Source organism: Saccostrea cucullata, unplaced genomic scaffold, assembly GCF_032062105.1.
Source record: "Saccostrea cucullata isolate Sc308-1 unplaced genomic scaffold, CSIRO_AGI_Scuc_v1 ctg4890, whole genome shotgun sequence".
In the NCBI taxonomy this organism is placed as follows: domain Eukaryota; kingdom Metazoa; phylum Mollusca; class Bivalvia; order Ostreida; family Ostreidae; genus Saccostrea; species Saccostrea cuccullata.
Window position 1 is genome coordinate 10,386 of NW_026929326.1, and position 27,363 is coordinate 37,748.

The 27,363-nt window shown below is 33.6% G+C and overlaps 1 protein-coding gene across 1 annotated transcript; it reads left to right on the forward strand.

Annotated features, from left to right (window-relative positions):
• The first annotated feature begins 1,246 nt into the window (after positions 1 to 1,246).
• Positions 1,247 to 23,337, forward strand: LOC134280478 (uncharacterized). Its single transcript, XM_062762889.1, has 7 exons — positions 1,247 to 1,613; positions 2,135 to 2,573; positions 12,577 to 12,669; positions 17,597 to 17,618; positions 18,287 to 19,072; positions 19,206 to 19,371; positions 19,924 to 23,337. The coding sequence occupies exons 1-7, from the start codon at positions 1,247 to 1,249 to the stop codon at positions 20,553 to 20,555; spliced, it is 2,505 nt and encodes an 834-aa protein (XP_062618873.1). The 3' UTR covers positions 20,556 to 23,337.
• Positions 23,338 to 27,363: the final 4,026 nt, after the last annotated feature.

Genomic DNA, 27,363 nt, shown 5'->3' on the forward strand with positions numbered 1-27,363 from the left:
TTTACTGTATTGCAGAGTTTACATGAAACACTAAAATTTCGCGGTATTTTGGCTATAAAATTTGCAATTGAATCACTATTCATTTTAATAACAAAAAAAGAAAACAAAAAAAAAACGTGAACACACTTTTATAAAAATCACTCATTCGTTACACAAATTGTAACGAATGACTTTTTGAAATAAACTTTGCTATGATTTTTTGTCAGTTTTCTTGACCGAATTTCAGTATAGTAAAATATTTTTAGAGTCCTTAAAAATTTAAAACAATTTATTTATATCTATTAAATGATTTCGGAACGATGTTATCGTTGACTTAAGCGCCAACATAATTCTAGAGGCATGGCTTTATCATAATGTCTATAGAAAAAATATTATTTAATAATTAAAAATAGATTAAACTATTAATTGTTTTTAATACAATGGATTCCTAATGAAACTACCAATTAACCATTACATGGAAGTTTGAAAACTTAGAGGTCAAGGTCAAGACGGTGGTAAGTCGGGTTTTTTATTATATACCTAATGTGTATCACCCAATTTTACTGTTAAATTTACGCTATCACGTGACATCGTGATCTGATTTTCCGGATCACCAACATGTTGTTTTCTGAATCCATATCACCACTCTCTGAAACTGATGACGTAGTACGCAGAAATATGACGTTATTTTTCTTGCGCGTTAAAAAGTCCCTTGTTATTATGCTTTGTTCTAAGGATAAATATTATACAATTGATTTCTGAAGTTTTCTTTTGCTATATTTTGCTAGTTATGAGGAGGTATATAATAAATTTATCATTATAACAGTAACTTGATCCGAAGAGCCGTATCACGTTTCGTTGACAGGCGCGGATCATCAGATCAAACTCGACGCTTCGCGTCTCGTTAGATCTGATGATCCGCGCCTGTCAACTCGACGTGATACGACCCTTCGGATCAAGTTACTGTTATAATAATATATATAGATCGGTCCCGCAAAAACTGAAATTACTCGTTTTAAAGTTTTTTTTCGATCTGCAAAAAAGATACAATGATTACCATTATCATACACAACATTCTACATTTAGAATGTTAACTTTATACTGGTTATTTGTGATGATTTTAAGAAAGAAACTTTTTCGCTTTGTGTGACGCTGAACAAAACTCACTCGTATGTGTTACTAGAGCCCTATGTGTTCTGAGTGTATGTGTCAAAAATGTCGATGACAGATACTGAAAACCTTGTCACTGAAAGCCATAGTGTGATCAATGGCACCCAAATGTGTGATGGTAGTGAAATCACTTCAAATGGCAGAAATACATTCATTATTGACCCAAATGAATTCTAAATTGACAAATATAGAGTCCAAAAATAACTGTTTAGAAGTTCGACTGACCGAAATTGAAAAGAAAATCTCAGTTATGGGAGAAATCCAAACAGCAGTAACCACAGTATCCTCCCATGTCAAAGTGATGGCAGAAGAAATGAATACAATCAAAAACGATCAAAAAGAGCTTGAATCTAACATGTGTTCTCTGGGTAACTTATTTGATTCAGTAAAAGACGCAGTGGGATCCAACTCGAAACAGATAAATGAAAACCGAAAGGAGTTGGTTGAAATCAGAGAGGGAAAAGGTTAGCTGCAGATCTGTAGCTCTCCGAAAAATTATATATTGATAGACCGGAGAGCTACAGAGCCACCCATTGAAAAATCTGTATATTTATTGCGCACAAAAAAATGCGCTCGGTTCTCCATTTATTTCTCCATGTTTTTAAAGCTGTAATCTCAAAATATTACTAACCGTGTGTTCCTAACATATTCTTTGACTCTTTTCACAACAAAACATTCCTTATAATTGTTGTTAATAGTCCTCATGGCCCTGATATTGCAATCATCGGACATTTCGCTTATTTATACTGCCATTTTGGTTTAAAAGATAATTCGGTCCAATATGCTTCGTTCCGATGTCAACTACGAGAGAACTTGATAGAGGAGAGAGTAATTCTTTGAAATCTTCTATTTTTTGCAATTGAGGTAAGAATTTGGAAAATTAATCAAGAATCTAGCGCACTTTTTTGTGCGAAATAAATATACTGTTTTTTCAATGGGTGGCACTGTAGCTCTCCGGTCTATCAATATATATTTTTTCGGAGAGCTACAGATCTGCAGCTAGGAAAAGGTCAGCAAGATCAGAAGACATTGAATGAGGCAAGTGACAACTTACGGGAGTCGATGATTGATCTCAAAGCTCGCTCCATGAGGGACAACTTGATGTTCAGTGGAATATGGGAAGAGAAAAACGAAGACACCGAAGCAGTGTTACAAGAATTTATTTACCGTAAATTCAAGCCTGGCTACGAAATTTCGTTTGAGAGAGTGCATAGGATGGGGAAGTGGAACGAATTTAACGAATTCCCCCGCAATATAGTTGCTAAGTTCTCTTTCTTTAAAGACCGGGAGTTCATACGGACACGTGCACCACAAAAGTTAAGCGGCACTCGTATCTGGGTCAACGAGCAATACTACAGAGATCGAAGAAAAAAAGAAAGAAGTTATATCCCGTCATCCGACAAGCCAGGAGGGATCACAAAAAAGTCAAACTTGTTCGGGACACTTTATACATAGACGGTAAAGTTTACATTCCACCGCCTGATCAAGCTGATCGATTCGTGACCAATCAGGGAAAGCAAAACAGGTTTCAATAAGCACTGACCGACAGGCTACCAAAAGACCGCTCCAAACGTCAACTCCAGATCGCGACGGCTAGGGGCACAAGGAAGAGCAGTCTCCACGCCGACTAAAATTCCTGACATTAAATGTGTGCGGGTTCAGGCGTAAACTACAGTACCCTGAATTTTTAAATTTTATCTCGGAATATGACATCTTGTGTTTAACTTAAACAAGAACAGATAATACTGACGATATTAATATACTAGGGTATTATACTCACATGAAAAATAGATTTGATGTAGCAAAGGTTAAATCTGGCGGAATAGTTTAAGCCGTCAAAGTAGACTTTGTTAAATTTTTTACTGTACATAATACATGTTGTCCATATGTTTACTGGTTTTCACTTGCCAAAACTTTGTTTAATTTACCAAACGATATTTTATTTGGAGCTGTATATATACCCCCTGAAAACACAAAATATGCATCAAAAGATTGTTTTCTAGAAATAAAGAGAGAATTGTTTAATCTCTCACATGAGACTAATTATACCTGTTTACTTGGTGATTTTAATGCCCGTGTAGGTAAATTACAAGACTGTGTAAATATCGATGAATTTTTAGCCGACCATACTAATTGGGATAAAGAAACAAGACAAGCTATAACACATGGTAGCATTTTATGTGACACAAATATTGAAATTAATCGTGTACCAGTAGATACTACTTGCAATAGCTATGGGTATAAATGCATTGAATTTTGTCAGAATAACAATTTATTTATTGCAAATAGCAGAGCCGGCGAAGATAAACTCACGTGTAGAAGTAGAAGTACAGTGGATTATGTAATATGTAGTGTTTATATGTTTACACTGCTTAAAAATTTTAACATCCACGATTTTTGTAATTTATATTCCGATGTTCATTGTCCAATAACATTTGAACTAGAAAGCCTAAAGGCAGAGACCCACGTGCACTCAACCGATCAACCGTGTAACGAAAACAATAAAAAGCAGTATATATGGAATCCGGAAAAATCTGAACAATTTAAAGAAAATATTGATGTCGAGAAATTGAAAGAATTACATGCAGAAATATTACAACTAAAAGAAAATCTTGATACTGTTCAAAATAACGATATCAATAACATCTCTAGCAAATTAAGTAGCTTAGTTCTATCTTCAGCATAAAATACATTAGATGTTAAAAGCAAACCAAAACTAAATAATAGCCAAAATGTTAATTGACCATGGTACAACGCGTCATGTAGAACTGCAAGAAGAAAACTTCATTTGGCTATCATTTCACAACAAACACAAAACCCCGGAAAACACCGAAAATCTAAAGATCACAAGTAAAGAGTACAAGAAAACAATGGATTAATCTATTAAAGAACATTCTTTATCAATTACCTCAAAAATTAGAAAATCTACAGAAAAGTAATATAAAGAATATTGGAGAATTTTAAATAACTCGAAAGCTAAATGTAAAACTGAAGTCGATATCAAATCAATGTACGATTTTTTTGAAAAAAAAAATAATGAATCTAAAGATGATGAAGTTGATGATGATTATAATGCCAATTTCGATGATAATTCTCCTTTAAATGGTCAGATCTCTGCAGAAGAAATTTTGCAAGCAGTTAACAAACTAAAATATAACAAAGCTCCAGGATATGATCAAATCTGTAACGAATTTATGAGAACAACCATATCAAGTTTTTTGCCACTTTATGTTGATATTTTCAATGTGATTTTTGATACTGGTAATGTACCTGAAGAATGGCTCATTGGTATCGTTAAGCCAATATATAAAAACAAGGGTGATCCAACTCTTCCTGAAAACTATAGACCAATAACATTTCTAAGCTGTTTAGGAAAAGTTTTTACCAGCATTTTATGTGAGCGTTTGAATACTTTTGTTGATGAATTCGAACTGAATACTGAAGCTCAAACTGGCTTTAGAAAAGGATATAGTACAATAGATAATACATTGATGTTAGATTTTTTGTGTAAATTTTTCTTGTTTAGCAAGAAAAAAACATTATTGTGCATTTATTGATTTTAAGCAAGCCTTTGATACATTATGGCGATCTGGTTTGTGGTCCAAAGTGTTAAAAAGTGGGATAGATGGTAAATGTCTAAGATTTATTAAAAATATGTATAGTGGTATAAAATCGATGATGTATATTGACCAAAATACCTCATTATTTTTCATGTGTAATCTTGGAGTTAGGCAGGGGTAAAATTTATCCCCATTTCTTTTTAACTTGTAAATCAATGATCTGGAAAATTATTTACTGCAGAATAATATTGAAGGGATTAAGACCTTAAGTGAAAAAAAAAGAAAATGAAATGCAGATTATGTTTAAATTATTTATACTGTTTTTTCTATGTTTATTTCTATGCTGACGAAACAGTTTTACTATCTGATAACCCAGATGATTTAAAAAGAGCGTTGAATATTTTTTTCTGATTATCGTGACCACTGGAAACTTCAAGTAAATACAGGCAAGACTAAGATAGTAATTTTTTCTAAGGGGAGGATCCCCCCAAAAATATTTTTGTACAGAGAAGCACCAATTGAAATTGTGAACGAATTTAAATACTTAGGTGTTATCATGTCCCGTAGTAATTTTTTCAAAAGTGCCAAAACACACTTAACCAAACAAGCTTCAAAAGCAATGTATGGAGTTCTTAGAAAGATAAGGTATTTTAACTTGCCAGTAGATTGTCAAATAGATCTTTTTGACAGAGTTATAGGCCCGATTTTGTTGTACGGGTGTGAAGTTTGGGGCTACGAAAATATAGATATTTTAGAAAAAGTACACTTGAAACTTTTCAAATTTGTTTTGCATGTTAAGTCCAGTACCCCAAATTGTATGGTGTGTGGGGAAACTGGTCGATATCCTTTAATAATACGTATAAAGGTACGAATGATTATTTATTCGGCTAAATTTTTGATGTCACATGAGAGTAAGCTGGCATATATAATGTTTTGCTTTCTTTATGAACAATTTTCTGAAGGATCATTTATGCACCCATGGTTGAATTGTATAAAGGATATCTTGAATTCCTGTGGTCTGATTTATGTGTTGATGAATAAAAAATCATTAGTGTTACATGGGTAAAATGTATTGTGAAAGAAACATTGTTAAATCAATTTTTACAAGTTTGCCATATGAAGATAGAAAATTCATCTAAATGTTTAAATTACAGGATTTTCAAAAACAATTTTGGACGAGAAATGTAATTAATATGTAAACTCCCAAAAGACTTGAGAATTGTATTAACAAAATTAAGAACTTGTAACCACAAACTCCCAGTCGAATCTGGTAGATGGACTAATACTGACAGAGCTTTAAGATTATGTAATTTATGTAACAAAAATACTTTGGGGGAGGAATTTCACAATATAATGGAATATCCATATTTTTCGTCTTTACGAGAAAAACTTATTGATAAGAAGTATTGTACTCATGTAAATACGTATAAATTTGAGAAAATTATGTCCATCACAAATGTTGACTCACTGATAAAACTCTCTCTGTTTGCTAAAAAGATATTGGCCTGCTTCTAGTAACTATTTTCTTTTATTGACACTACTCTTCCTGACTTGACTTTGTATTTTGTATATATTATAAATATGTTCCTGTACCTCATATACCATTGTATGATCTGAGTGTAAATAACAAAACAAAACAAGTTATTTGTCTTTGTTCCTTCATGCGTTTAGTCCGGCGAGATTCCAGGAGATAATTACAGTAATTACGCAAGCTAGGTGAAACCCTAATTAAGTGTTCTACCTTTTAGAATTAAAATACTGTAGAATTGTTTGAAAAAAGATTTATTTAGAGAGAATTTATAAGTTTGGATTTTCTGATTATCACAAATCTTACTGTGTCGTTTTTTTTTATTTGTCGCAAGCAAAAATTTTTAATAGTGACTGTGGCGGAGAAAATTTTACCGTGTAGGGACCAATCCAGTTAAACAGCTTATGGAGAACCCTGTTTTGAGTTTGGTCTACTTTTGAAGAGCAAACATTGACCTTAACTTTTAAAGGGTTAAGACTAGTGCTTTCACACTTTAGATATTTACTCCTTGTGACAAGTCCTTTCATTTGATAACAAAAACCTTGAACCTTGACCTTGGAGTTTGACATACTTTATAAAAATGTATAACTTTGGTCATAACTTCTGAATGCTCAGGGCTAGGGCTTCCATACTCTTCATAAGTATTCAATCTAGCAAGACCTTTCATTAGATATTAATATCCTTGACCTTTTGGCCTTGACCTTTGAGATAGATTTTTGAGCTTATTGAAAAATCTTAACATTTGCAGCTAGGATAAGACTCCCTGTAAAATATCAAGCTGTTCAAACTGTTTTAATTTCTCTGAACTAATCTAGCTATGACGTCATAATAGAATATGACGCCATGTCACTGCATACTTGAAATAAGATGACGGGGAAAGTGTCATTATAACTTTTAAGATCTAGTGTGCTGTTATGATGTTGAAAATTGAAATCTCTATTCCTTTTGCTTGTCTAATATTGACATATAAAAACATTAGCAAAAAATTATGTGTGAAATACTCCCCTTGCACGTCCGAAGACAGAGGAAAACTTTTAGAATTGTGTTTATATTGGACTGGCATAAGTGATACAGAAGGACAAATTGAAGATATTCTGTGTGAATATATAAGAAAAGTATGTCTTGTAACTGAATTTTGCTGGGGAATTGTGAGTAGTTTATCCCTTTTTATATAAATCGCGATAAAGAGTGGATAATACCCCTTCTTAAATTACATTCTTACATTAAATTAAAATAAGGAGGGGGAGATTAGATACATATTTGGAAGGTGTGTACGTGTATAAAATTTAGCTTTAAAATTAAACTATAACTATACCACATTATCAACAAAATAGCAATACTTTGCTTGCCCACAAACAGTAAATGACATCCCCCCTAATGAAAAAAAATCTAGTTATATTCCACATTAGAAAGTCATTTCAGAGAGCAGCCCTTTAAAAAATGTAAAATAATTAAATTATTTTCTTAAATATTTTTATCAGTGTATTTTCAATGCAGCAATATGTACAAGATGTCTAATGAGAGTAAGGGAAGTGAGAGAAGAATATGAAGCTGATATAGCGTCTGTTTTGGGGCACAATGTACAGGTAAGTATAAGGATAAAAATCTTAAGAATAAATTCACTGCACAATTTGATAATATGTAAATAATGCGTAATGTATAAGTGAAGGAGCAATTTTGTTGCTTTTAAAACATGAAATTTCCTGCCATACACTTTATTTTATTTTGCAATAAACTCTCTCTTCTCCCTCCTTTTGTTGATGAGGGGAGGAAAGGGGGTGGGGTGCACGGCAGAATTGGTGTTATATATGTCTTAAAAGTTAGCAAGAAAAATATAAAAATTACTGAACAGATACTTTAAATGTAACAAAATTTAGAAGCTTAGGGAAGAAAAATTCATAAATAATTACAAATATATTAATATAAGGAATAATTCTGCACATCTAAAACATATTAAGTGTACCATTTTTGTTTGTTTTGCAATAAATATTTTTACATATCTGTATGAAAATGCATGATGCAGGTCAACAGGATCACTCAAAGACAGGGGATGTCCACCCAAGTCAGACAACAATTAGTAGTTCCCAGGTTTGTAAAAAATAAATGTACTTTTCATGCAGTTAGAGATACAATTAGTTTTTATGAAGTGCTATTTTGACATTAAGTGTGCCTTTTGATGATTTTAGTTCACTTGACCTAAAAGCATCCTTTGATGAAAAACATTCTTAAAGGGGAGATAATGAGATAATTAAAAATGAGTGAAAATATAAAATATCAGGGTTCTCCATGAGCTGTTTTACTGTGTTGCTTCCGACACAGTAAAATTTTCTCCGACACAGTTACGATTCAAATTTTATGCGTGCGACACAGTAAAAATTTTGCCGACACAGTAAAATCTGTGATGATAAGAAAATTTAAACTTGTTAAGCCTCTCTAACTAAATCTTTAATCAAACAATTCGGCCGTCTTTCAATTCTAAACGGTGGAACACTTAGTTACAAGGGCTTCACCTTCCTGATTAATTATCTCCTAGACCCTCGCCGGACTTAACGCATCAGGGAACACAGACAAATAATTTGTTTTCACACTTCCATAACGGTGAATTGGTAGTTGCTAAAAATACATTGTATTATTTTTGAAAAAAATATTTAAATATGTCTTTTGTATAGAGCCGCGGCTCTAGAATTATGTTACATGTAGCTCTGACAGTCAAACATAACATCGTACCGAAGTCATTTCATTTATTTAATGTAAATAAATAGCTTAGAATTTTCAACATGTTCAAGGATCTCTTAAAAGTATTTTACCATTCTGAAGTTCGGTAATTCGTTCAAGACAACGGACAGGTAATCACGACAAATTTACTTTCAAAAATGTTAAGTAGTTCGACAGTGTCGACCAGAATTTCCTCTGCTTTTCAGAACACGTGTTTTTACTTTTATAAATATGCACGGCCATACCATTTGTGTAATGGATTATCGATTTTTAAAAAAGCATGTATACAGTGCAGGGAACTAATTTTGTTACATAAACCAGCATCAGGATCAGCATAAGTAGGATCAGGATAGAACTAGCATCAGCATCAGCATTTTAAAAAACAGCATTACTTGGATCAGCATCAGCAAGCAAAGGATAGAACTAGCATTGACCAAAGTGAAAACAGATAAAGGAAAGTCATTTAATACAAATTACAAATAAAAATTACCACAAAAATTATTTTTAATGGCTTAAAATAGCGATGCTGTTTTTGAATTATCCACTTCCGGCAGGATAATCCTACGTCCGGTAGCATTACTAGCATTGACCTAGTTTCAAACCAGCATCAGGATAAGGATCAAACCAGGATCAGGATAAGGATAACAGCATCAAAATCAGCAAGCAAAGGAAGCATCAAAATCAACAAGCATAGGAAGCACCAAAATCAGCATTGGTGCTTTAACAAAATTATTTCCCTGCACTGTATGTATTCTTTTGTAATTATAATGAATAGTGATTCAGTTGCGAATTTAACCGCGAAAATATCGCGAAATTTTAGTGTTTTGCGTAAACTCTGCAACACAGTAACATTTCAAATGATGGAGAACCCTGAAATATAATGGCTTCTTTTAAGATATCCTCTTAATACCCATTGGGCCAGGAAATATAAAACTTATATATGAAGGCTTTACTACTTAGTGTAAATTCAAATTTGTTTAAATCATGACCTATTGGGTAGGGTTGGGCCACAATAGGAAATACTGTATACTTGGTTATTTTCGCCCCGTTTTATTTTCGCCCTTTAACACTTGCAACCCATTTTGCCCCGTTTTAAATTCGCCCAGTCACCATTTTGTTTAAGTTAATATATTGTATATTTTGAATTCGCCCCTTTTTAAATTTACCCAAATGATGTAAGGGCGAAAGGGGCGAAAATAAAACGGAGGCGAATATTTCCAAGTATAGAGTAAAAGTTTTTAAGGTACACAGAAACGAGATTGAAATTTTTTTTTATAGTTTTCATAGTCATACAAAGTTTGTACAAATAAAGAGCCATGCCCTCATTCAAGGGGAGATAATTCAGAAATAATGGAAATTTCGTGGTATGTTTTAAAAATCTTCTTCTCAAGAACCACTGAGCCAGGAAAGATGAAACTTATAGGGAAACATCCTCAGGTAGTGTAGATTCATTTTTGGTCAAAGCATGACCCCGAGGTGGGGGGGGGGTGCGCAATAGCTGACCAAATTGTACATAGAAATATACAGGGAAATTCTTTAAAATTCTTATCAAGAATAGCAATGGCATGAATGATCATTTTCAAACGTTTATGGAAGCATTCTCAGGTAGTATAGATTCAGATTTGTTCAAATCATGATCCCAGAGGTAGGGTATGGCCACAATGGCAGATCAACGTTTTAGTACTTTTACATAGAAATATATAAAAAAAAATTCCTTAAAAATCTTCTTTTCGAAAAGAGGAAAGTCATGATTAGTCATATTTATATGGAAGCATCCTCATGTAGTGTAGATTCAAGTTTGTTCACATCATGACCTCCTGGGGGTAGGGGCGGGGCCACAACATGGAATCCAAGTTTTACATAGAAATATGTAGAAAGAATCTTAACAAATTTTCTTGTCAAGGATAGTAAAGCCATGATTAGTCAAATTCATATGGAAGCATTCTCAGGTAATGTTCAAGTTTGTTCAAGTCAAGACTTCTGGGGGCAGGGCAGGGCCACAATGTAAGTTCAAATGTAATGCCTAGGTCACATTTCCCGGCCGATAGCCGTAGATCGGTGGTAATCGGTGGTAATCCGTGGTGTTAACGATGCCTCAACATCGGTCCACATCGGCCAAGTAGTCCTTAAAGTATCAGTCAAATTATCCAGCGATGGGTATACAGTGGGCAACCAATGCGTTTTATGATAAAAATGACGTGGTTGCCGGCCGGACATACAAAGGCCCAGCGATGCACTGCTAATCATAATACGATGTGCCAGGATAATCGGCCGATGTATATTACATCGCTCATACATTGGTGAACATCATTCGTACATCGGGCCAATGTTTGGTCGAACATCGACCGATGATCGGCCCTTATCTGTTGAACACTACCTAACCCCCCCCCCCCCCCGATGACCTCAGATTCAACGGACACTTGACGATGCTCGGCCATACATCGGCCGATCCTTGAAAGATGTGTTAGCGATGGGTTGCCGATGAGGAGCGATGTGAGGCATCGTTGGAGACATCGCTGAATTTTAACTACGAATTATTTCCTACCGATGACCCCACCGATTCGCAAAATGGCCTCAGTCACCGTCCGATCACTAGTTGTGCCCGGTCGGCAACCACGCCATTTTCATCAAAAAACGCATCGGTTTCTCATCGTATACCCCATCGCTGGATAATGTGACTGATACTTAAAGGGCAATGAAGCCACAGGTAGTCAAAGAAATATGCAAGCATCCTTAGTGTAGAATCATATTTGTTCAAATTATACCCTCTCCCCTTTAAGGTTGGGTGGGATCACTTTGGGTTTAAACTTTTCAATAATAAACTGTTTTCCTTTTTTTTTCTAAGCTACTGTGCTCAGGTTAGCAATTTAGCCCATGGGCCTCTTGTATGGAAGCCTCATCAGTTAGTGTAGAGTTTTGAGTTTTAATTCATGACTCCTTTCCCGCCATTCTTGGGTGAATAGATGTGGGGTAGGGACGGGGACTATTTTTATTCATTCAAACTGTTAAAGAACTAATTTCAATTTTTCTCACACCAAAGTGCTCAAGTGAACAATGCAGCCAATGGGTCACGTTTTTAAAATCAAATCCTCTAGTTCTTAAATTAATTGAAAATATTATAAATAACATGTATATTGTATTTAAAATTGTTATGTTTAGGGTACTTCAATAGAGGAAATTGAGATGAGTTCCCAAGGCTCCTACGTAGAGATTGATAACTTGGACTGATTCAACAGATTTCTTTCAGATGTTGATTTAGAGCCATTTAGTTTTCCTCATACACTCTGGCATACCTACAGAGCAAAAACAAAACAAAACTTCAAAGGAATGAATGAAGGTATCACTTATGGTGAAATCAATTTGTTCACTTTTACACAGTAAAGCTAAAACTAATATACTCTGTAGTGTAGAAGCTTCCTGGTGTAGCTTGAATGTCTTGAATTCTAAGTTGTTTCTTTCTTATTTGTTTAAATCATGACTCTTGGGGTTTGCTAGGACCACAATAAATATTAAAGGGGAAAAATGTGGCGAAGAATATAAGGGCCTTAGTAACTTAGGTGAGCATTGTGGCTCACCTGTCTCTTATTTATATTGAATGAACAATATTTTCACAATTTTCTCCAGATATTATGCTGCCAAGAAACATGCCAGCTTAGAGGGATGTTGCCTGCCACCTCCAGAGAAAGAAGATATTCGTCAGCGTATGGTCCAATCTAAGTTAGATAACTTTCCCGAATTCATTACATTTTCTCACATTGTGGAAGATCTTCCTTTTGGACAGAAGCTCGCAGCATTGTTAAGGCTTGAAAAAGGGTCGAGGCCTAATTTATAAAGGAAAAGTTTACTGTGACGTCACACAAAAATATGACTTTTATGTATTTCTCATAATACCTGAAAATGAAATAATTTGCAACTTTTAAACTGCATTAGCATAATAAATAACAATAGAACTTATCAATGCATCAAAAAAGTTGCTAGTTAAATCCCAAAAATCTGGTTATAAACAAATCTCTTATCTCGATGAACTTGTCAATCATGACGTCATTCTGGTAAAAATGACGTATTTCATGTGCCGTGAGTGGCATATTGAGGAATATTTTGACAATGAAAAATGCGTTTTATTACTAAACGGAATATTACAGGATTTAAATAGTCGAATGATACCAATGTATATCCTTTGTCTAGTGCGATTATTAATTAACTACAGAGAGAATGTATTTAATTAATTTTGTCGTGTTTTTATGTACAGATTACGTATATTTTACATGGAGATGCCTCATAAAATCGGACTTTCACAAGGGCATACATTGCATAGATCTGAAACATTTTTTTGAATATAGGTAGAAGACATGTTTCTTAACTTGAAAAGTGCTGCTGCTTTCTTTAAATCTAGGGCGTGAATTTATAAGTACACAAAATATTTGGTAAAAGTCAAATGTATTTTGACATTGGCCTATTTACTTGAAAATTTAACTGTTAAAATGCAAATTCTATTCAAAGCAGCAGCACTTTTCAAAAAACTACAAAGTATGCAGAATCAATAAATAGCTTAAATTTTTAATTTCAACTAGGGTATGCCCTTGCGATATTGAAATTTGTTCATGACCTACATTCATTACACGAACTAAGCATTAATCACATGACTGTCCATCGATGGGACAAAACTTCATACAGTATAGAGTGGGTTATACTATGATATTTCCATAAGTATTTAAGTTCTATGATAATAAAACAGCTTAATTAAAACTTAATTCAGTTTTTAAAAAATCCCCCTTTTTGCGCGTCTATTTTCCGTTGATTTCTCATAGTAGGCCTAAACAGTGCTGCAAGAGAATCCAAACTTCAAGGGGATAGACAATAGAGACTCCTAACATCATAAAGTGCATGGCACCACAAGCGATTATCACACAGTACCAAGAAATAGAACCACTTGGTCAGTATTTTACAGAAGTAATCAAGTAAAATGTACTAAGAACGTAGATTTAAGATAAAGCAAATTTTTGATCTTGATCTTTGAATGACTTGCATTTTAGGAACTGAACCCGAGTCATAAGCTGCCATATGAGGGCATCAGTGTTTTACAAACACATTTTGTTTTTTATAAATACCGGTATTATCATTTAATTCTTCATTTTATATTCTAGGAACAAGTACAATGTTTAGAATCCTGCAAAACTGCACAGCAACCATTCGCAAATCTCTTGAAGGCTTAGACTATTATCTTGCAGAAGGGAGAAGAAGTTTTGACGCTCTTTTTAGCCGGGCTTATTGCTCAGAGAACAATTGCCGGTGTAAAGACGAATAATGACCCCCATCGACTAATGACCGGGGGTCATTTTTCGACAGCGAAAAATGACCCCCGGTCATTATTCGACGTCGAAAAATGACCCTTTTGCCCGTAGAAAAAGTGTCACCACCCTAAAAATTTGCAGAACCCACATGAAGAAATATGACCCCCGTAGAAAAATGACTCCCTGTGGATTAAAGCGGAAATTTTTAGGGGGCAAAAAAAAAAATTAGATAATGAAGCATATTGGCCAAAATGCTCACCTGAGCTAGTTGGGAATAAATTGATGATATCTTGACCTCGTAACATTATACAATTATAGCTATATTTTAAGGTCAATGCGACGATTCAGAATCTAAAGGAGGAAAAGATTTATCGAGCCTACAGGGTTAGGTAAACATTGTTTTTCGATGGTGGAAATCATCGTACTGACAGAAAAAATCAGCAGTATTACAAATTATTATATCCTCCGCTTAAAAAGCGGGAGGGTACATAGTGATCAGTATGTCCGTCCGTCCGTCTGTTACGCTTTGGGGTATCCATCTCTTATTCTCAGCTCCTCTTATATATAAAAAGACGTGTTTGTGAAACAGCTATGCCCCTGTATGGCAACATAGCGAAGATTAAACTTTTCTTAGATGCAATTTAAATATATAGGTACCCAAAGTAGGGTCTTCTCACAAGAAATACAATTACAAAATAGGAAAGCCCTAGCACCATTTGTTCAAAAAATGGCTAAGGATAATTTTTTGAAAGGTAGGTCAAACTAAAAGGTCAAAGGGTCAAAATTGATGGTTCTTTAAGAAATATGTGAAGTATGAAAACCCTTGCCCTTACCGTTCAAAAGTTATGGCCAAGGTTAAAGTTTTTTTTCCTAAGTGCGGAAATCTCCAAGGACAAAAGGTCAAAGTTTGTAGTATTCAATGAAAGGTCATGCTTAAAAAATACATATGTGAAGTATGAGAGTGCTAGTGTCTACCGTTTAAAAGTTATGGACAAAGTAAAAATTTGACATTTTTGTGTAAAATGGGACAAATTCCAAGGTAAAGGTCAAATTTGGTGGTACCCAATGTAAGGTCTTGCCACAAGGAATATACATATAAAATATATATATGAAAGACATAGCTCCAGTAAATGAAAAGTTATGGGCATGGTTAAAGCTTTTGCGGACAAACAGACTGCCAGATAGACAGACATACAGACGGACACGATAAAATTATATACCTCCGAATCTTTGATTAAGGGGACATAAAAAGAAATGGTCTTCAATCAACTTTTCATATTATGATACAGTTTAAAGAAGACGTTACAAAAATGAAAATGTTTGTTCCGATTTTCATATTAAATTCTCTGAAAAATGTACTCAGAACTGAGTAAAATGGTGGAGTAAAACAAGAATTAAGAAATGTAATGAATACTGTGTGCTAAATCAAAAGGTTATGTCTACATGTATAGTTTTTGCATTAGAATGTGTATTTTCACTAGCCCATAGCTTTTCAGAGCATATTTTTAGGAGTTATACCCACCCAACCCCCAACTTATTTAGGAGGAAGTCGATTATCAACAAAAGCAACCAAAAAAAAAAAAACTACGGTAAATAACCCTACCTTTATTTTTCTGTAAGGAGGGACTAAAAATATGCTTAAAATAATCTACTATTCTACTAATTTTCAACTGTTACTTTGCCACAATACTTTCAAGTATACCCCCACCAACATTTAAAGTATGCTTTAATCATGGTGAAGTAAATCATGATATGATAGTACTTGTGTGTAGGCTTAACTTCATTTCAATAATATATCTAGAGCCTCTTTCAGTATTATAGAAAGGTATAGGCACAACGAATAGGAGAAGGAGGAGAGATTACCCCCTATTCATTTTTTCAGAATGTATTTTTTAACAATTTCTAGTTTGAAAATGAAACTCATTTAATCACCCAATCTTTTTTTTCAAAACAGTATAGTAAAAACGTCTCTCCTATAGCTACTTGAGTGGAAAAGATGCACATAACATTCAGAAACATAGAATCAGAGGTGGGGCCGGGTGTTATCCCCTTTCCAAATTCATGAATGTAAATTTTTTATAAAATTTCTCACTTGAAAATGTTCATTGCAAGTCTGGTTGTTATTCCGAGGGGGGTGGGGGTATAAAAAGAATATGTATTTGCAAAGATTTGAAATATCTTTAATCATATAGTGATACTCTGCATGCATAGGATCGAACATATAACAAAAATATACAGCATCGAGGCGTCCTGTCACCAATTTCTATTTTACTCACTCGTCAGAATGAAACCTTATTAATTCGAACAAATAACTTATTTGTACGCACCGATATTAATTCGCCTGCTACAAATTTCTATTTTTTCCCAACAAATATTTTTTTCTTAAACAACGTATCAATGGAGTCAGTAAAGAAAAAAAAATATATTCATAAATTTCATATCCAGCGTGCGTTTGATCCATTTACATGTACCATCTTTGATTTTCTAGGTTTCCTCCTTTATCAGAGAAATGATTAATTGATTGCTTAAAACAGATTTGTCAATATTTCGGCAAAGAGAAATGAGGAACTTTATTACCCCTACGTGCTAAGAAGAACAAAGATCTATTCGAACAAATGCATGAATTACTCGAAGAAAGAACATTTATAATATACAGCATATTTTTCCCATTCACCTGTTATAAATTTTGTATCACTTTAAAGGGGGGGGGGGTCATTTTTTCTATGGGGGTCAATTTTTTATAGGACTAACATATAAAATAATGACCCCCTAGGACCCTTTTCTACAAAAAATGATTTTTTTCTACGGGTGGGGGTCATTTTTTGTCGTTGAAAAATGACCCCACGGTCATTATTCGATGGGGTTCATTATTCGGCTTTACACCGGCTTATGTGATCCTGTTCAAGGCAGGATGTTGACCCCATAGTCGCCATTTTAAAGCTACGTGCAAAAATATAGTTCTTACTCTCAACCGCTTTTGAGATAATACAAACGCTAAATAAAGCAACCAAAATTAAACGAAGTTTTATCTATATAAAATAAATATTAGTAGTAATGACTTTGAAAACTTCATATTAGTCAAATAACATAGTTCATTAGAGTAAGGATTTTTGATAATCAGTGTTACCGTAGTTCTCTACACATACGATGTAAAGCAGGAGAGGGAACCAGACTGGCCTGTTTGTTTACATTCAGCTGCGGTACCAGATTAGTTGTGATTCTGTCAAAGTCGGACCGTGGTATTAGGATTGAAAAACTCACTGTCAGTGTCTTATCATTTATATTGATAGTTTTAAAATATTTTTTTTATCAGAGTATACCGTATAACGGGTATTTTCTGCGGTTGTCCATAGATACTTAAAAACTGATTACAAGGTGCTGTAAAACATCTGATCCAATGTTTAGTTATACCCCCCGCAAATAAAGTTTAGGGGGGTAATAAGGATTCACCTTGTCCGTCTGTCTAGCTTTCGGACTGTCTGTCTGACCGTCTGTCTGTGCAATCATGTCCAGCCCATATCTTTCTTACAGAGGGACATAAAAATCTAATACGCCTCACAAAGATTGCCCATGACCTTAGGGTGTGTAGTGACCATGACCCAAGGTTATTTGGGGAACTTCAAGGTCACTGGAAGAAAATGTTCATGATTCGTGTCCGGTCAATATTTTTTTTATGGATTAACTTTGTAGGTTCTCATTTAACACAAAGATTGCCAATGACCAAAGGGTGTGTCATGACCTTGACCCAAGGTCATTTGGGGAACTTCAAGGTCAATGGAAGAAAAATTTCATGATTCCTGTCTGGTCAATAGCTTTCTTATGGAAAAACTTACTTCTGAAAAGCCCAGTGGAGGGTATTTTGTCCTGTTTGGACAGTACTATTTAATTTTATAAATTTTAGTTCTCATAATCAACATTTTTCATTTTAAAGATCTTATCTTATAATTCAGTTCAATTAGAATGCAATACTGTAAGAAAAGTTAAAATATGCAACATTAATCATATCTCCACACTCATTAATAATGATTTTTTGCATTTTTCAGATTCATGTGGCAGAAACATCAGATGTTGCTGATCATTGCAGAAGGTATGCTTTAAGCGACTGTTCTAAACTGTTTTCTCTGGAATGCAATCATGACCATACTAACTTTTGTGAGGCCTGCGAACAGCTCAAAGAAGTTGTAGGTGATGTCAAACAGCTTGTTGATAATTTTGATTTCTCTGCAAGGGAGGACAAAGATGACATCATATTTCGATTGAAGTTTGCTGAAACAGGAATTTTAGGCTGGAAAGCTCATCTTTTAAGGTCCAAAAATCAAGAAGAGGCAAAACAGGAAGTGTTGAGAAGCCTATCGATTTCTAATGCTTGCATTATCTTAGACTGGGCTATGAAATATCTGCCTCACAAGTACAGAGAGGACAGCCAGGATTGGTTTGGGAAAAGGGGGATATCATGGCACATAGCAGTTGTGTTTATTAAGGATGAGGAAATTTTGAAAGCTTTAACATATGTGCATATATTTGAAGGACAAATATGTCAAGATGCCAGTGTTACAACAGCAGTTATATTAGATGTGATACACGGTCTCCGTCAAGAGTATCCGGATATCTCGACAATTAATCTGTGGTCTGATAATGCAGGATGCTACAAAAGCTCTGAAACGATATCAACCCTCTACCACCACTGTAAAACAGTCAACTCATTTGATTTTTGCGAGGCGCAGGATGGTAAGGGTGCATGCGACAGATCAGCTGCTGTTATCAAAGCTAATATAAGAAGATTTGTCAATGAAGGTCATGATGTGGTGACAGCACGACAAATGAAACAGGTATAATTGTAAATGTAACTAGGACAAAAGTTTTAGAACACACAACGTTATCAAATTTGGAATTTCTAATTCTGTTAAAACAATCAATTCTTAATTATCAGAAAGATTATGTTATTCATTTGTTTAACTTAAGGCAATAGAGAAAACCAGTAGGAAAGTGAAGTACAGGGTGAAGGTAGTTGAAGTGGAAACAACGGAGCGACAGAAGTTCAGACCAGTCCCAGGAATTTCCACATTAAACAATTTCAAGTTCCTTGGTGAGAGAGTACAAGTATGGAGACAGTATGGCATTGGAGATGGTATGGTTTATCAATCTTATTGTTAATATTTATTAATTACCGGTATAATTATTTAAGCTCACCTGAGCCAAAAGCGCAAGTAGACTTTTCTGATTAAAATTTGTCCATGGTCGGACATTTTCCATTTCATTTTCTTCTCCAGAACCACTAGGCCACTGGAAGAAACTTGGCTTAGAGTATCCTTGTTTAAAGGAAATATAAGTTTGAACAAATGAAAAGGCACACTTTCTCCCAAGGGGGGAATAATTGAGAAAAAGTAAAATATTTGGTTGGGTTATTTAAAAATCTTTTTCTCTGGAACTACTTTAAAAATCTAAAACACCTACAGGTAGTGTAGGGTAAAATAGGACTTCAAGTGATTTTCTAAGTTTAACTTAGTAATACATAGGGAAAAGACTCCGCTGATGAAAACAAAAATAACTAAGGTAAGCATTATGGTCCATGGGCCTTACATTGGTAGAAAAATATTGAAAATTTGGATAAGTGTACTATTGAAAGCAAACTAATACTCTCATTTTAGTATTGAATTTTATTTTCTGAAATATTACATAGGTATGACCATTCCTGGAAAAAATTTGAGTAACATCCAGCCAACATCATTGAAAATATTGGAAGGAGATAGTGCTGAAGTCCACTTTCACTCAATTCTGAAACCTTTAAGCAAGGAGGAGCAACACGTGTTCACATGCAGCCATGAAAGCTGTGTTTCAACTTTCAGCACATCTGAGGAACTTGATCACCACCTTATTGTTGGCAGTTGTGACTTAAAGTTAGAAAAGGAAAGGAGCAACGACTTAGTCGTTCAAAAGTATGCCAAAATACTGCAGAAAGAAAACCGAGAACAATACACACTTTCCTGTATTAGTAAAGAAAGCACTGATGACAGTATTTTGAAAAAAGGATGGGCTCTAAAAGAAGAAAGAAAGTGTGTTCGATTTTCTAAGAAGCAGAAATCTTATCTGGAGGACAAATTCAAGGCAGGTTTGAAGTCTGGAAGAAAGGAAGATCCTGTCTCAGTTTCAGAAGAAATGAGAAAATTGAAAAATAAAGATGGAGAAAGGGTGTTTGCATTAGAAGAGCTGTTGTCAGCGCAGCAAATTGCTGGATTTTTTTCAAGGATGTGCAAGAAGTCTCAGTCTGCAATTGATGAATCTTTATTTGACAGCATCCATGCAATACTTTAACTTCCATTTTAGTGTTCCATGTTAATTGCAGTGTCAGTAGCATCAATTATATATATTTTGCATGTGTAGAGGATAATTATTTTCAGCTCAGATTAAGAAAGTTGAGTAATACATGTACTACTTATGAAAATATAATGTAAAATTTGCCTTAAAGATAATCTTTATTGAGGTGAACTTTGCAATTTTTTACGCTTTAAGCTGTATATATAATTTAAATGGGTAGCATGTACAGCCGCTGCACAGGATTCTTTGTTATGAAACATCTTGAACATTGTTATGTCATAGAGTGCTTGTCATGTACATCTACCAGCCCTCTTATTTGTCCATCACTCTCTCTCTCAAGTTCAAAGAAACAATTTCATTTTATTATATGAAAACTCCATATGCCTAAACATGTACATGAAAAGAAATATTCAATTGCACCAGCAAATTTATCACCATAGCAATGAAATTCATTTTCAATTTATTTAGTGATAAATCTTATACCATCTTACATTTTCAATTACATGTTGTCGACTATTGAAATGTCTTTCTTCCTGATTTATCTACGTGTAATTTGTCTAACTTGATACAAGGCTACAATACCCAAAAATGACTGTAATTAATTGCAAAATAAATAAAATTCTTGTATTTGAAAACAGGACTGCTAATTTAGTATATATTTTTTAAAATGGGCTATAGATTTTGTATACTGGGATTTAAAATATCAATTAAAGGGATTTTCTTGAATTATTGTCTGCCATAGCAACAGTTTCTGTCAAATTATGAATTTCTATTTTGATATTTTGTAAAATACTTTTCATTCAATTTTTTTTTTGTATTGAAAAATAAAAATGATCATGAATGAAGTTATTAAAATATTTGTTGTATACTTGTGATAGCAACCATTAAACGGAAGTGTTCGAAAACTATTTGGTTACCACAGCAACATTATTTTAGACATATGATATTTCAAAAAAATGTACGTAAGTGAAATAAAAAAAATAATAAGTGTTATCTATTTGTTAGAAGAAATTAAATCATGCACTGTGACAATAGATTCTACAATGAGTGTGCTAAAATTTCAAGCATCTGTAATGAGAAAACTGCTACCAAAAATTTGTTATGTACAAAAAACACACAGACAGACAGATGGATGGACAAAAACACAAAAAAAATATTTCAAAACCTTTTTTTCGGAGTGGTGGTATAATAATTCCCTACTAAAGGAACAGCAAAAGATCATTTCAACAACAGCAAACACAAGTTGAATCGAAATGTTGGGGGGGATTCTTGACTATGTGCTTGTCCTACTTAAAATAAGAACTGCATAAAACATGTAGATATGTTTCAATTAATGAAGGAAGTTGCTTCCAAAATATCGTCCATGATTTTATATAGGTACTTATTGTTTACTTGTTTCCATGGAAACAAATCCTGCTGCAATATTTCAGATACCAGTAGGTGTGATCAGTTTAAGTTTGAATTCATCTGTTTTTGTCTGCGTTAAGAAATTAATTAGAAGTATAATCAACCATTGGTGGCAGTGCTACAGGTTTGTATACTGATACATCAATAACTATTTGGACAATTACTGATTTTTTTGGTAACCATAGCAACTTTTTAATTATGAATTTCTAATTTCATGCTGGTGAAATGACAAGGTTAATGTGATTTATTTAATTAAAGAAGATATACAATCGTGCAATAAGGCAGTAGATTTTGTATATTAAAAATATCAATGAAAGGGATTTTCCAGAACTTTTGGCTGCCATAGCAACCGTTTTTAAAATAAATTATGAATTTACATTTCAATATTCAGTGAAGTAAAATTAAATTCAATTTTTTTATTGATTGAAAAAGACAAATAATCACGAATGAAGCAATTACATTATTTGCTGTATACTTTGTAAGTATCACAAAAATTGTGATAGCAGCCACTTGAAGGAATTGTTCAAAACCTATTCAGTGACCATAGCAACGTGATTTTAGACATTTTTATTTTATTTTTTAAAATGTACATAAATGAAATGATAAATATAAAGAGTGTTTTCTATTTAATTGAAAAAATTAAATCATAGTTTACACTGAGGCCACGTATACTGCGTAATGATAACGTCAATAATTATATTGATTTTTCCTGACTTCTTCGGTTGCTATAGTAACCCAGTACTTTTCTTTAATTTATAAATTTGCATTTTATATCATAATATATTAAAATGACAAGGTTTATTAATGTGATTTGTTTTACTTTTGATTTTTTAGGGTTATAATGTATAAAAAAGGAACCAAGTGTTGAATCTACAAATTTATAAAATCTCCATAGCAACCATTTTCATTTTCGTTTTATTTTATTTTAAGAAATAATACCTCTCTAGAAATTTTATATTTTGTTAAGTAAGGAATGACCTTTTCAGTGATGGTAGTTGTTTGTTATGGATTGCCCGCGTTTTCTTGCTACTATGCTTAGAATATGCCAAAAATTGGCACTTTTTCAAATTTGTTAAAATTTGAAAAATTAACCCTTTTCACTGAAAGACAACTCTTTTATGGCCAACTACTGAATAATTTCATCAGTTGTGGTAGCTACTCCAACAAATAGTCTATCAGAGTAGGCAACAATTAAATCTGTAAATAATATGCAGAAAATAGAAAAACAATGATGAATATGGTATACTTTCAGTAGCTTGCACTGTATTTTTGGCCTCAAAATGGTGGTTTTGGTTACCATGGCAACCAGGACTCAAAATAAAAAATTAACCCCAAAAATGTTTCATACATGGTGTTTCTACATTGCATGCAAAAAATCAGCAAATGAACTGAAAAAAAAACATACACTAAATATGCATTTTACATTTTTTGCGGGGTAGGGGATGTTATATAATTATATGTGTAGATGTGACCACGTAATTTGGGTCAAAATACTATATGTCGATGATCGGGAAAGAGGGATAAGTATAAATTTGGTGTTTCAATAATAAGTTCAATGAGAATAACAGATGAAACATATCAAAGTTCAAAATAAAAGTCCAAAAGAAGTATTGTAAAAAGGATCAATTATGCACAGTGATACAGATAAAAAAAATTGCACAGGAGTGACACGTTAAAATCATGAATGATTTTTTTTAATTATATTTTGACAATCGGTTAAAATGTTATACAAGTAATCAACCGAATAAGATATTAGGATTGTTTGCGATAAAAGTAATTTTTTTTTTTCGTTTAAGCATGCATTGACATTAGTAATATTTTAATTAACACCCCCCCCCATCATTTAGATGCCAGATGTTATTTTTTTTTTACTAATTGCAATTTCCTAGCCTAAGTAATGATTATAGCTATTAGAGGTCATTTTATTATTACATGCATTGCACCCCCTGATCATCTAAATTTACAACCTTATTATACGACCTTTTGAAGATTCCTAAAATTTTGCTGCTGTGAAATTTATTGCACATGAGTTAGTTATGAAGTATATTTCAAAGTTTCGTAATTATGTGTTAAAAGTGATAAAATGTCGTTAGAAATTCGGTATCTGCATTACTTGTAACCAGAAAAATATTTCTCCAAAATAGATATATAAGAAATCCAAATTAAAGAACTTTATTCAAAAATATAAGTTACGCGTCAAAATCTTTTTTTTTTTATTTCGGAACTTCAGAACTTCATTTAAATTAACTTGGTCGTCTCACATCGTAATCTTTGTCTAATATATACGATAAAAATGTGTCTATTAAACAAAACTTTAAAAAATGTGTCTATTAAACAAAATTAAAAAGAAATCGGAAGACTCTCCCACTCTCACTCGTGTATACTTTATTTTTTTCCTTTACAAAACTGTCAAATATGAAATCAGGTGTTTACATTGCAGAAAATTGTGCATCAGTTCCCTCAACCGGTGGCGAAACTTCAAATGCAGAGAATGCTGCGACATTACACATGTCGCTTGCTTCAGTTCCCTCAACCGGTAACGATATTTCAAATGCAGAGAATGCTGCAACATTATTTTATGCCGATGATACTGTAATTCTTGCCGAAATTGCTGAAGATCTTCAGAGAGCATTCCCGGTAAATGAATTTTACAAATATTGTGAAGAATGAAATTCTGTGTGAATATCAAGAAAACAAAGATACTTATTTTTTTCAAAGGGTAGACAGCGAAAGAATACGTTTACATATAATGGCAGTATCATAGAAGTAGTCAAGGATTTTAATTATTTAGGGATTGTATTTTCTCGTACAGGCTCATTATGTAATGCAAGAAAACACCTATGTCATTATATTTTAGAATGTAGTGCTTTAAACCAACTACATGTAAGAAAAGTTCATTTGAACCAAAAATTTTGTTCTTATCCAAATGTCATCAAGTTTTGTGAAATCACGTGCCAAAATGATGTTGATTCTTTGAAACAATTATGTACATTTATTTCTAAAATTAATAGTATTGTCTGTTCTCCTTAATTATCACCTTCTGCTTGACCCACTGTATTATATGTATATATGTTTTATATGTTTTGTACCTCATGTACCATTTACATGGTTTTGAGAGAATAAATTGAATTGAATTGAATTGCGTAATTTTCATTTCGTAGTCAAACTTGAATGAGCAGGATCATAATAAGTATAATTGACATGCCGGTAATTGAAAATGAAATATATAGTTAGTGTTATTTAATTTATCTAATTATTTTTTTTATAATGCAGTATTTAAGAACCTGATGCCCAGTCAACCAGAATAGAGCAAGAGGATGGTTGGTTGGTTGATGAGCAACAGCTCACCCGTTACCAACGCACAGCCTACAGTCGGATACATGTACATGGAGCATTATTCGAGATGTGGTCTGAATATAAGGAGAGCACAATCACAACCTCCTTGTTTCTGCGTTAGGTTGGCCACATCATTGCCCCTTCGGTACCACGGCCTGACCATTAAATGTTAATTCTTGGGACCATGTTGATGTAAATAATTGTGCTGGACAGTGACAAAAAATATACTATGATTGAGATGACTGAATGCATAGTATGTGACTTATGTCAACTATATTTTCAAATTAATGTACCTATAATTGTGTTTGTGCCAATAAAATATATAAAATAAAATAAAAAATGTTTATATATATATATATATATATATATATATATATATATATATATATATATATATATATATATATATATATATATATATATATATATATATATATATATATCTGTGTGTGGCTGACTTTGTTCTTTATTTTATGTAGCGCTGCTGTTCCTACTTTTAAATATATAAAAATATTGATGAATAATAATTCAAAAAAAAAAATCTGGAAATATGATGTATTACACAAACTGTGAAATACACAACTCTTTTGATCGCTTCGGATACATTATTATACATTCTAATAGGAAAAATACACGTTAGAAAATGTATTACTGGTACTAAGATACTAACCGAGGCCGAAACGACTAAGACCGAAACAACTTCAGGCCGAAACTACTAGAGCTTGCATGTTTCAGCCATCCGTATTTAAGGGGCTATCTTTTGGTTTCATAAACTTGGTTTGAAAAAAAACTTAAAATGGACGGCCTACCATATAATTTTAAGACCAACGAGCGACAAATCTGAAGCTAAATAAATGGAGTTTTCTACAAATGTAGCTTTTCTGAAGCTTATGTAGTTGAGCTCTTCTGTTTCAATTTTGTACATAAGTAGCTCTTTTTATATAACATTTTATTACACATAACAAACGAACGAAACTACTAAAATAAGGAATGAAAATCGATGAATGTGCGGAGTAAATTAAATTGAATTTGAAATAAAATAAACATATCAATACTGAATCCAAGCATTTTTCTAAAAAAAGGGAGGGGGCATCCAGAAAAAATAATACTGACGAATTATATAACAAAAGGCCCAGGGACCACAGCGCTTACCTGAGCACATCGGGCTTCAATTTACCCCCCCCCCCCCCCCCCCCGCCCAGGCATTCATCATTTGAACAAACTAGAATCTACACTACCTGAGGATGATTCCATATAGATATCACTAATCATAGCTTTGAAATACTTGAAAAGAAGATTTTAAAAGGTTTCCCTATATTTCCCTATGTAAAACTTTGGTCGGCCATTTTGGCCCCACCCTTGACCCGGGGGTCATGATTTTAAAAAAACTTGAATCTACAGTACCTGAGGAATGATTCCACATGAGTTTTATCTTTCCTGGCCCAGTGATTCTTGAGAAGGATTTTTAAAAGATATTTCATATATATTCCTATGTAAAACTTGGGTCGGCCATTTTGGCCCCACCCTTGCGCCGTGGGTCATGATTTGACAAACTTGAATCTACACTACCTAAGGATGATTCCACATGAGTTTCATCTTTCCTGGCCCAGTGGTTCTGGAGAAGAAGATTTTTATAGATTTTTCTTATATATTCCTATGTAAAACTTGGATCGGCCATTTTGGCCCCGCCCTTGCCCCGGGGGTCATAATTTGAACAAATTTAAATCTACACAACCTAAGGATGCTTCCACATGAGTTTAATCTTTCCTGGCCCAGCAGTTCTGGAGAGCAAGATATTTTAAAAATGCCATTAACTTTTAACAAAGGCATGATTACCACCCCTTGGAAAAGGACCTGGCCCTCTTCATTTGAACAAACTTGAATTTCCTTCATCCAAGGATACTTTGTGCCAAATTTGGTTGAAATTGGCCCAGTGGTTCTTGAGAAGTCGAAAATGTGAAAAGTTTACAGGACAGACAGACGGACAGACAGACATACGGACACACATTTGGTTATATATTGGGTACATCAAGTCCAAGTCCTATTGGATACTGCTTATTAA

What these genes read in the sequence shown, in the direction of transcription:
- LOC134280478 (XM_062762889.1), top strand. Translation starts at nt 1,247, where the DNA reads ATGGCACCCAAATGTGTGATGGTAGTGAAATCACTTCAAATGGCAGAA. An exon ending in CCAGGAGGGATCACAAAAAA is followed by an intron (nt 2,574 to 12,576) that starts GTCAAACTTGTT and finishes AATTTTCTCCAG; the next exon opens with ATATTATGCTGCCAAGAAAC. An exon ending in ACAGTATGGCATTGGAGATG is followed by an intron (nt 19,372 to 19,923) that starts GTATGGTTTATC and finishes AATATTACATAG; the next exon opens with GTATGACCATTCCTGGAAAA.